The sequence below is a fragment of the Aegilops tauschii genome, chromosome 7, assembly GCF_002575655.3.
Source record: "Aegilops tauschii subsp. strangulata cultivar AL8/78 chromosome 7, Aet v6.0, whole genome shotgun sequence".
NCBI classification, from domain to species: Eukaryota; Viridiplantae; Streptophyta; class Magnoliopsida; order Poales; family Poaceae; genus Aegilops; species Aegilops tauschii.
Genome location: NC_053041.3, coordinates 91,983,281 through 91,995,502, shown reverse-complemented (window position 1 = coordinate 91,995,502; position 12,222 = coordinate 91,983,281). Strand labels below are relative to the sequence as shown.

Sequence of the window (12,222 nt, the reverse complement as noted above, 5' to 3'; positions counted from 1 at the left end):
GTTGGATAGAACCGCGAAGTTAAGCGTGCTCGGGCTGGAGTAGTGTGAGGATGGGTGACCTTCCGGGAAGTTTGACCACTTAGTGCGATTTGACTTGAAATTAAGCATATTAACCTGAGATTAAGCCATAGTGACCCGAGATAAAAAAAATTGAACATTTTTTTGAAAAAAATATTTCTGAAAAAAAATAAAAAAAAATTGAGATTTTTTTTTAAAAAAATATTTCTGAAAAAATATTTGAAAAAAAATTGTTACTAATGGCGCACTTCCAGATACTAATGGCGCACCAGCGGTGCGCCATTAGTAATTCTGAAAAAATATTTGAAAAAAAATTGTTACTAATGGCGCACTTCTATGTGGTGCGCCATTACTAAGTCCGATAGTAATGGCGCACCGTGGCATATACTAATGGCGCACCAGTAATGGCGCACCAGCGGTGCGCCATTAGTAAAAATTACTAGTGGCGTGATGCTAGTGGCGCACCAGTAGTGCGCCATTAGTAGGCAAAACTGGTGCGCCACTAGTAGGCCCTTTTCTAGTAGTGTATATATCCTGTCTTCGTAGTAAACTGGCCAAACCGTAAAATTACGGTACATAATCGGGTCGTCATGCAAATCACCATGTATGATCTGCATCATGGGCCCCGTCATCTTGGTCCGTTAACAGGCCTAAATGTAAAATGGCCCACTAGTAGTTTCGGGCCTTTAATAGGCCGGGTAAACCACCGGCCCTATTTTCCCAAGAAAACTCAATGGGCCTTTAGGAGGCTGAAAAGTAGGTTGGGCCTGAAACGTGCCGAACAGCTCATGGGCGGCGGCAGGCCGAAATAGACCCCGGCCCATGAATGTGCCAATCAAATCATGGGCTTATAACAGGCCAAAATTGTCTCGGTGCTTGTTTGGCCCAATCAGATTATCGGCTGCGAGCAGGCCGGATGCAAACCGGGCCGTAGTTAGGCCCAACTATATAACGGTCTTTTAACAGGCCGAAATTAATATAGGGCTGAAATGTTAAACGAGCCCTTAACAGACCGAAACTAATATCAGACCGAATTACTAAATGGGCCTTTAGCAAGTGGGCCCAAAAGCATAGCGTCTAGTTGACGGGCCGAATTTGATATGGGCCATAATTTAGCCCAAAGCCTCTTAAAGGGCCGGACCTGATCTGGGCCGTAATTTGGCCCAGAACGTGGTAGGCTTTTAACGGGCCGGATCTCATATGGGCCATTATTAGGCCCGGAACGTGGCAGGCCATTAATGGACCGGATCAAATATGGGTCGGCATTTGGCCCAAAACATGGTAGCCAGTTAATGGGCCGGCCTACTAGGGTCCTCAAAATATTGTGGGCCTACAGCTGGGCCGGCCCATTAATGTCGGCGAAATCTCGTGGGTCTTTAGCTGGGCCGGCCCATTATGGTCCACAAAAATCTTGTGGGCCTTCACCTGGGCCGGCCAATTATGGCCCGTAAAAATCTTGTGGGCCTTTACCTGGCCCGGCCCATTATGGCCCGCAAAATCTTGTGGGCCTTTAGCTGGGCCGGCCCATTATGGTCCGCAAAATCTTGTGGGCCTTTAGTTGGGCCGGCCCATTTAAACTTTATGGGCCACTTTTGGGCCGGTCCACGTGTTAACATATCATAGGCACATCTCGCCCATTGGATGAGTGACACCTGTGCCAACGCGGAGCTTTCACGTGTTTCCTACAGCCAATGATGATTTTACACGTGGAAAATCCCTATTGGTCCGGGCTTTTAACGGGTTATCGGATCCAAAACTGGACCCGATAGCTTAACGGCGTTCCGTTACGGTGGATGCCACGTGTCGGTCACCCTTGACGAAAGCACCTCTGTGACGCGTGATTTATCGTCATGGAAGTGGACACTTCCATGATGATAATTTTGGTAATGTCATGGAACACTTCTACGACAGCACAGGTATGACTATCTTGATTCTGTCATAAATTTGTCATGGATGTAAATGCATGACAGAAAACGTGACCTACTGTGACAAATACGTATCATCATGGAAGTGTATTTTTTTGTAGTGCACTATACGAAGCTGCAATCTCCTCTTTTGCGGCAGCTACCGCTGCTTTGACTGTCTCAGCTGATTTCTTTTCAATCGCAATCTCAACCTTCTTGTCGATGTTTTCTTCATTTAACCTCCGTCTTTCCTTCCTCTCCTCTGTGGTCTCACGATAGTACTTCTTCCACGTGGCACCGTCTCCGACGTCGTGCACGCGTCCATACGACGGCCGAATGTCCACCGTGAGTCCTTTCAATATGTTCAAGGCCCGGTTGAATGGGGTGTCCCACTTGGGCCTCGCCAACACCTCAGATGGCGAGTCGCTTTTGGCCACAATTTTGAGCTGCTCTTTCTGCAAAAGGAACAAGGATCGTTTACAAATATGAATAAACGTGCAGCCGAATTGATCAGAAGCTAAAATTAGGGGGTAAATTAAAAATTACCAACAGTCTCATGAACTCCGTCGTGACCGCGTCCGTCTCCAAAACCTTCTTGACTGGGTCCCAATGGTACCGGGCCCTGATGATGTCACGCTCCTGCGGGATGGTGAACTCTGCCAAGGGGTCTGGGATGCCCAGACTTTCGTGTTCCGCGTCCTCCTTGGCCCATATGGACCTCTTCCCCGCGTAACCACGGCTTCCGAGGTGGTGGCACCCCATGTTCCTCTCTTGAAGCCCCTTCATGTACTCCAACTTTTCTTTGGCAGCTTCGGCAACGCAAGCCGCCTTGAATATTTCAAATTGCTCTTCCGAAATTGTTGGGTTCCTCTTTGTCGATGATCCGATGTTTCACCCTTACTTTTCAGGCGGACAACGCGCCGCTAAACTTGCCCATGGCGCATCTGTTATCTTCTTCATTGCCGGGTCTTTATCTGCATTTTTATATTTGATTTCATCCCGGCCCAGGAACAAGAATACCTTGTGCAGCTTCGTTAGAAGGGAGTGCTTCATATCAGGTATCTTCTTTAGTTTCGCATCGTTGATGGTGGCGGTTGCCCGTATGATGCAACCTATTTGATTGTCGTAGCACGCACGCGCTTCCGCATGCTCTTTTGGCTCAAAATTGCCGTCGTCCACCTTTGTGACCACCAATCTAGTAGTGATGAGCTAGTTTAGGCGCCATTGCCTCTTCGGTTTCGGTTCTATACCGGCTTCGCCAGTCTCCATGTCGGTCTCGGTGTCGGTCTGGGTCTCAGCGCCAGCCTCGGTGCCGGTCTCGATGTCAGTCTCAGTCTCGGATGTGACAGATGGGCCCTGCAACAACCGTTGCTCGTCGAGAAGGTTCAAATAAGCGTCTGACGCCTCGTAGACGTTGCAATCACCAGAACCCTGTCCTTCATCGTTGCTAGCCATGTTTCCTACAATTAAATCTAGTCAATTAATTATAGACCTAATAAAATGAATAATGACATAAAAAAAGCCTATGTTTTGCAGGAACGTTGATTCATTCCCGGTGCGGCAAATCCCGAGAACTCGATATGTCCTAGTTTGTAGCACAAGTCATGCCAAAATTCACGAAAAATTTCGGCATGACCTTTGCTACAAAGTGGACAAATCGAGCGCCTAAAATTTGCCAGAACGGAAATGAATCAACATTCTGGCAAAACATAGGCCACTCGGAATCATTCCATGCAAACAACAAAAGGCCACTTGGGCACAATCAAACCACTTCAATGTTGCATATAACATGAGCAAACACTATTGAGGAATTTGCATATAACATGACCACTTCAATGAAAAGATATAATCAACAATAATGAAATATGCAAATGAACATCAATGACATATATCATATAACATCAATCTTGTTTTTCATTTACATAGCAACAATTACTTTAACCAAGTTTCTAAAAAGAAAAACAATTCTGTTTTTTATTTATAGCTAAATACCATAGCTACTGTTTTTTATTTATAGCTAAATACTTTCATTTTTTGTCTAAAGCTAAAAGTCTAGGAAGGGATTATCTTCAAAATAAAACATGCCTAAATTCTTTTCCTTGAAAAATAGTGGTCTTTTCAAAAACCAAAAAACTTTGCAAAATGACCTCACTAAACACTTCTCTGCCTAGAATAGAACCCAAATTCTGTTCTAGCTATTCCTCACACACACACACACACATTATTTTCTTTTCATCCAAATTGTTTTAGAGCATATATTCTAACAATACTTGACCTTATTAGAAATTGCAAAGGAACTCCATTTTCTCTAACCCTTCTGACCTCACCAAAATTTCCACAGCAAAACCTTAGTACGTACACTCAATTTCTTCAAAAATATTCAGGTCCATAGTCCAAATAATTCAAATTTCATTTGAATGAAATTTGGACCAGATTCAGGTCCATACTCCAAATAACTCAAATAGTCCAAATAATTTTTTATAGCTAAATGCTAATGTTTTTTGTTTATAGCCTCTATTAATTTAAAGATAAATGCTTCTATTATTTATATACCATCTGTTAATTTAAAGCTAAATGGAATTACTGTTTAGGCATTTTAAAAGAAATTGCACTAGCTAATTTCCTAAAAATTTGCTAATCTTTTTTCCTAAATGCTAAAAAAATGCCTATTGCCCTAAACAAATCTAGGGTTCATATGAACACCTAGAGTTCATATGAACATCACAGCAGCAACATATGAATTGCCCTAGCACAGAGAGAGAGAGAGAGGAGGGCAGGGGAGAGGAGAGGGAGAGCCTTGCGGTTGGCTGCGGCGAGGGCGGTCCTAGGTGGGCTCGGGCGGCGACGGTGAGGTCGAGGGCGGCGGAGGCGAGGTCGAAGGCGACGGCGGTGAGGTCGAGGGCGGCAACGGTGAGGTCAAGGGCGGCCTCGATCGAGCAGGGCGATCGACGGTGTCAACGGAGGAGTTGGGGGATAGGGAGAAGAGGAGGGAAATGACTTAGCAAAATTTTGAGCCGCGCGAGGTTAAGTCAAAATAGTAGTACCACGGGTAGGCAAAAAGCGCTATAGCTAAGTTAGCTATAGCGCTCTCTACGAAAACACGCTACTGCTATAGAAAGTAGTTATTTATTTTCCTTTTTTTCCTTTTATCTAAGGACGTAGCAATAGCGTGTGAGTACAAAACGCGCTACTGCTAGAGTAACTGTAGCGCTTTCTGACAACAAACGCTACTGCTATGCCTTTCTCCTTTATTTTTCTTTTTGTTTTGTTTTTATTTACATTTTCCTTTTTCATTTCTCCTTTTTCTACTTCTTTCATTTTTATTTACTTTTCTATTTCTTTTCCATTTTATTTTCTTTTTTTAGCAATAGCACTCTATATAAAAAACACGCTACTACAAGGCACTTAACGATAGCGTTCTTTTTGCAGCATCGCTACTACTATTCCTAGCCTACCGGCACCCGTGTGGGAATTATAGTAGTAGCGCTTTTACCTGCGGACGCGCTACTGCTACAACCATAGCTGCATCGCTCTTTGTTGACACGCGCTACGGGTAACTAGCAATAGCGCTCTGTTCTAACCAGCGCTACTGCTATACCTCTGTGTATAAGGTTTTCCCTAGTAGTGGTAGCCATGTGTTGATGTATCTTCGTCATCGTCGTCGCCGTCGTAGCCACGTGTTGATGTATCTCCTTCGTCACCATCGTAGCCACGTGTTGATGTATTTTCGTCGTCGTTGTTGCCGCCGCCGCCGCCACCACAACCCCGTGTCGATGTCATCATTCCTATGAGAGGGTATTATAAGCACACCCAGAAGTACAACTCCGTATATAACGATCAACACAAGGAAAGAGAGAAGGATATACAATATGAATTTCACAAGAAAAACACTAGTAATACTACAAGCAATGGGTTTTGGTCGTTTTGTACTCATAGCTGCATATTTCAATCCTTTGTTGTTAATCGGCTGGCCAGCTGTGTGTGTATGGATGAGCAGGAATTGGCCGGCCATGCTAAAACTATTTTGGGTTGTTTTTACTGAAATTATGTGACACTAAATATTATATAGAGATACTGCTATTTTTTCAAGTATGAACATGAATATAAATAGAACATAACAACTTGTGCTTATTATCAGCTCCTAAAAACAAAGGAATAAATGTAGCATCAAGTTAAAATGAAGGCCACTTAACCGTGTACACAAGAGTAATTAGTCATTGCAGGCGTAGCACACAAATGCCCAGCTCTAACAACAGGGGAAATTCTGAATTTCTAATTGCAGTCAGGTGCTTCTTACATTTATTTATGAAATTACAATTGAAGTTATATGGCAACCAGCACAACGCAGATAGCACTCACTTGTCAACCAAGTCGTTGTTGATCTTCCCTTTGATGACGGCTCCCTTCCTCGGAATCTTGGTCTGCAGCAAGCGCAGAGATGGTTGATTAGCACACGAAGGCAAAAAAAACTATCCACAAACGCGCAAGAATGAACCTGATACTGATAGGGACATATGCAAACAACACCCAGTCGATAGTACAGCCACCCTAGAAGCCTACAGCATGGTTATTTCTTGGGAAAACATAGCTTCATTATAGTGTGCCAACACAATCAGATTAATAGGCACCGCCTTTACTCCAATAGCATACTAAATGCTGGCAAGGATCTATTTGAGCTCAAGGAATTATAATGTCACCAAGACTAAACTTTTCAGTGTGGCACCACTATAAAAACTACAAAATTGTTTTGTGCATAACTGGTAAAGATTAATAGAAAGTTGAACAAGAAAGATGGCAATCTAAATGTATTGGGGCATACTTTCAGGCCAGCAATTCTGGTTCCATATTTTCTGTAAAAATCGAGGCACATCTTGGGGTCCAAATTTGGTCATACAAGTATATGAACACACAAATTCTGCAGCACAAAATACTATAGTTCAACAAACTCTCTTGTGACGCATAAATTATCTTGGCCATGAACAAACTTCTCAGTAAACTAACACTGCTACACTACTATTTTTATAAAGTTAGAAATGATGAAGATATCCAAAAGAAAATTCACTTTATTTCTTTCTATAGAAGTAACTCGTACAGAGTATACTGGAGCACAAATAGAAGTAACTCGTATTCATACAAATTTAAGGTAAAAATGGAAAAACTGTGTTATACTGCTATAGAAGTAACTCGTATTCATACAAATTTAAGGTAACTCTGTAATACAGTTTTTACTCTATTTTTTCGCACACAAAAAAAGAAACTGTGCAACATTCCATGTACTGCCTTTCTTTTTTCCCTTGTTGTGCTCCAGTTATTAATTAAGAAATTATGATTCGTCAAGCATTTTGAGTTGTGGTATATACTGCGGGCTTTTCTAACTTTATGCACCAAGCAACCTTTTCCAAGAAACTCTGCAAGTTATTATTATGAGTTGTGGTATATATTGTAAGTTAAACTGACCTGCCAACATTTTGTCAAGCATTATAGTTGATATTCAGATTCAGTGGTGTACTAACCGTTCAAATACTCGTAATCAGTTAAAATGACATAATCTACACTATGTACTTGATGATAGTAGGTAATCTTAATAGAAATTGAAGACATACCAGTTACGCATGCATAGAACTGAACATTAAGGAGATCAATCAAGGTTTGTAATGGGAGAATAAGGAGACTAATCACCTGCTGCTCTTCCGCAGCTGCCACCTCAGGCGTTGTGGCCCAAAGAGAACCATTGTGCACCACCAACGCCTCGGCTACACTGCCAGCGCAGGAGGAGCAAAGAGGAGGCGCAAGAGGAGGGCAAGGGCGTCGTCGTCGTCGTCGCGCGGCAGCCGTGGCCGGGGGAAGCGGCGCACGGCGGGGTTGTGGGAGGCGCGTCACGGGCACCGGATCCGGAGATTGGGTTGCCGTCGGGCGGCGGTGGGTTAGGGTTCGGTAGGGGCAGTCGAGCGGGCAGAGGCGACCTCGGGGAAGGGATCTGGCCGGCGTGGAACTCCGGGGATGACCGGAATCAGGCGGCCGCGGTGAGGTGAAGAAAGGGGATCGAGGAGAGAGAAGAGGCAAGAGAGTTTTTTCTTACGGGAGTAGAGAGAGAGAGTTTTTTTTCCTTGCATCAGCACACTGCCGGGGCTCCCGCCGCAGCTCGGCGGACCAGCGGGTTCCGTGGCTCCTAGTGTCAAAAAGACGGAGGGTATATCTTTTTCAATGATTTGTGGATTTACAGTTTTGTTGTATGTCAGCTCGTTTCATTGCCGGTAATAGCTATGGCTGGACGATAGTGTTTTTTTAATGGAGCTGGACGACAGTGTTGATAGTACTAATTACCCTATCGGCTGGTACTGCTTCAATCATGAAGCTAGGTACATTATATAAAATGCTTTGTTCAGTTATCTCCTTCAGATGCTTCAGACTTTAGTTGTATCACATTGAAAATATATATGCTTCATCTTTTGCTGGATCTTCTTTAGTCACTGTCAGAGATCTATATATATGATGTGCCTCCTGGCATATGCATTTCGTTGAAAATTGACAGCATATAACATCTTCATAGATTAAAAAAAAGACTGACAACATATGTTCACTTAGCACATGGAATTGAGAGAATATATCACACCGAAATCACGAACTGATGCCACAAAAAGGTTGCTTGGTTCAAGTGACATGATAAATTAATCCGAGTTTACATCAAGCAAAAAAATATTATTATGAGCCAATATCTTTGAAATTGACAAATTTCAACACCTCTACGAATTTAACTAGAATTGAATGCACTAAAATTAGAGCTTCTTCCTCTTTGGGGTCAATTTTTCTTGCATGTCGTAGAGCGTGAAGGGAAGTGAGAAGTAGATGATGTTGTAGAATTAACAGTACTTGTTCCAGATGGCTGTGATGCATCGTCTCCAGCTATGGCCATAGCAAGCCTCCTACATGTTTACACACCAATGTTATAAAAGTAGGATTTATCTTCTGCATGAATCAAATGTGCATATGACAAATTTAATAGGAACCTCCTTGTGATAGGCACAGGGCTGTTATGAAGGCTGGGAGGCAGTGTGATTGTTGTTGTGCGTGTAGGTGCCGTAACAACAACTGGAGCGAGCTCGTGAGCAGACACATCACTAGAAAGTTCAATCATACCGGATGTTAGAACTGGTTTAATAATACTAATTCGATACTAATATAAAGGAGATACTAGTGCATGGGTTACCTCTCTTTAGCTTCATTTTTTTTTGCAAGTTGCTTTCCTGTGCCCAATTATCCCACATTCTTTTTACCTATTTATGCTGCCAAATCTCTTCTTTTCCTTGTCCTTTTCCTTCTCTTTGTCACCTCCTTCTTGTCATTTGTTTTGCCATTATCACCTTTTTTCTTCCGTTTGCTGCCACCATCGTCTTCAAGGCAACTTTTGATTCTCTGCTTCCTCCGTCTCCCAACGGAGGTCTTTAAATCCGGTGGGACCATCTCAAAATCTAGATTAACATGAGGCCATTGAGACTTGTCCGTGATTGGTTCAATCTCTCCAGCATAGGCAGCTCGGAACCTACTCCCGGAGTAGTACTTGAAAGTGCTAGTTATCGACTAGAGGGGGGTGAATAAGCGATTTTTATGAAAGTCTTCAAAACATGAGAGTTTCGAAGACAAACACTAGAAATGAACCTATTGATATGTAGCGGAAGGTAGACTACACTAGGCAAGCCATAGTCAAGTATTCAATGAAGTGAAAGTACGAAGACTAATAGCAGCTAGGTAGTAAAGATCAGGACGGAAGACAGTACGAAGCCAATCAACGATGAAAGTCACACAGTGAAGTCAAACAGGTAATGCAAGCAGGCAATGACTTCACGAAGACAGACTGTAAGTAAAGAGAGGGAGAGGATAGAACCAGTCACTTGGTGAAGACAAAGGATTTGTTGGACCAGTTCCAGTTGCTGTGACAACTGTACATCTGGTTAGGGAGGCTGAGATTCAACTCAGAAGACCGCGTCTTCGCCTTATTCCCCTTGAGCTAAGGACACCCAGTCCTCGCCCAATCACTCTGGTAAGTCTTCAAGGTAGACTTCTAAACCTTCACAGACTTCGTTCACCGACGATCCACAATGACTCTTGGATGCTCAGAACGCGACGCCTAACCGGCTGGAGGATTCACAGTCCTCAAGTGTAACAAGTCTTCAGGTCACGCGGACAGAAAGACTTCAGTGATGCCTAACACTCTTTGGCTCTAGGTGTTTGGGCTTTGTCCTCGCAAGGATTTCTCTCTCTCAAAAGCTTCGGAGGTGGGTTGGTCTCAAACGACAAAAGTTGTGTACTAACTCTGAGCAGCCACCAATTTATGGTGTAGAGGGTGGGCTATTTATAGCCACTAGGCAACCCGACCTGATTTGTCCGAAATGACCCTGGGTCACTAAGGAACTGACACGTGTTCCAACGGTCGGATTTCAAGCACACGCGGCAACTTTACTTGGGCTACAAGTAAAGCTGACTCATCCAGCTCTGGATAAGATTTGCTCTCATTGTCTTCGCTAGAAGACATAGGATTTTGGTTGGGCATCACTTCAGTCACTCTGACTTTGTTCACTGGGACCCCACTTAACAGTACGGTGGTTCCTACGACTCAACAAAGAAGAAAAGAAAACAACGAAACAACTAAGTCTTCGCGCTCCATAGTCTTCACGCAATGCCTTCTCTTGTCATAGTCTTCATTGTGAATATCTTCACATACCACCATTGTCTTCAATGTCTTCATACATTTTTAGGGGTCATCTCCGGTAGGTAAACCGAATCAATGAGGGAGTACTACCTGTGTTATCCTACAATTCTCACAAACACATTAGTCCCTCAACCAGGTTTGTCGTCAATACTCCAAAACCAACTAGGGGTGGCACTAGATGCACTTACAATCTCCCCCTTTTTGGTGATTGATGACAAACTGGTTGAAGTTTTCAACGGGGATAAAAGTATGTGAAATTGTAAAGGATAAAGGTATTGTCTTCATAAGTAGCAAAAGGCTCCCCCTGAAGATGTGCATATAAGTAATTTGCTTTTGGAATGCAAATGCACATGGCAGGTTGTACTTGTGGAGATCCTCTTCAACTTATGAAGACAATTCATCATGCATGATTTGATATAACAAAGATAATGTCATGCATAATGAAATATGGACGTCTGCAATATGACTTCGTGCGGGATTTATCATCGCACATGCGGAATTTATCATCGCATCACAGAATAGCAAACAAGTAGCAGACGACCATCAAGTTTAAGTGTTACAACTCAAAGAACCAAATGTATCAAAAACGAGAGTTGTAAACACTAGGCAAAATATAAAGCAACCGCCCATATGGACCCGCTTGAAGACTATCAACTCATATGCTTCTCCCCCTTTTGTTAGTAAGGACCAAAAAGGTTTGAAGACATAGAGCCTCTACTCGTTCCCAGAAGGAGTAGGAGAAGATGCAGGGTCGGCGTCAGGGTTTGGCGGTGCAGACGAACTTGGTGCAGTGTCGATACGCGCTGAAGTTGGAGGTGGTGAAGTAGCATCATCTTGATCATCGATCACTCTGGCATTCACCGTTGCAGCGGAGGAGGAATAATCAGAGTCTTCAAGAGACGGAGTTCGACGCAAGACAGCATTCCTAGGAGGAGTGGAGTCAAACTTGAATCTTTCAGTGAAGCCATCGTCTTGAAGATCTGCTTCAGCACTCAGCAATGTCAAACTCTTCCATGAACTCCGACAGGTTTCATGTGTAACAAAGGCATTCTTGGTGGCAAGATTGCGAATGCGATTGACGTCCACCAAGAGGCTTTGCATCTGCCGCTTCAGCCAGAAGTGACGCTTATCCTGTTTCTGATGCAGGGCAGCGAGAAGTTCTCGGTCATTGAGAACACAAGATCGCTTCTGAGGCCTTTGAGCAATAGTGCTTTCAGTGGCTTCAGTTTGAGCACGGTGAGGTAAGCGTGTATTGCCAGCCAAAGGATAAACACGAGTGACTGCCTGGACTCCTTCAATGGGTTGCGTGAAGCTTTGGTGATCAGCATTGTGAAGACAAACAGGCTCCTTGGCAGGCTCTGGGTATATGGCTTCAACTGACATATCAACCTCTGGCAGAAAGATCAGATGGTTGCGAGTAGAGGGCTGATAGTTGACAGTTGAGTGTAGGTTGATGAGGCGCATGACCCACGGAGCGTAGAACTTCAGTCCAAAGAGATCAGAGCCTGATGCAGCCAACTGCCTGATAAAGAAGTCTTGAGCATTGAAGCTGATGCGGTTGAAGATATAAAAGACCAAAGTCTTCATTGCTCC

General features: G+C 43.6%; 1 protein-coding gene across 2 annotated transcripts; it reads right to left on the bottom strand.

Annotated features, from left to right (window-relative positions):
- Positions 1-1,815: 1,815 nt before the first annotated feature.
- Positions 1,816-8,696, bottom strand: LOC109747791 (uncharacterized). Of its 2 annotated transcripts, none has more exons than XM_073503368.1 (4): positions 7,602-8,696; positions 6,282-6,343; positions 2,469-5,707; positions 1,816-2,377 (listed from the first exon to the last, which is right to left on the bottom strand). In XM_073503368.1, the coding sequence occupies exons 3-4, from the start codon at positions 2,706-2,708 to the stop codon at positions 2,021-2,023; spliced, it is 597 nt and encodes a 198-aa protein (XP_073359469.1). In that variant the 5' UTR covers positions 2,709-5,707; positions 6,282-6,343; positions 7,602-8,696; the 3' UTR covers positions 1,816-2,020. The 2 variants fall into 2 exon arrangements, with proteins under 2 accessions (XP_073359469.1, XP_073359470.1); XM_073503369.1 differs by lacking the exon at positions 7,602-8,696 and adding an exon at positions 6,742-7,584.
- Positions 8,697-12,222: the final 3,526 nt, after the last annotated feature.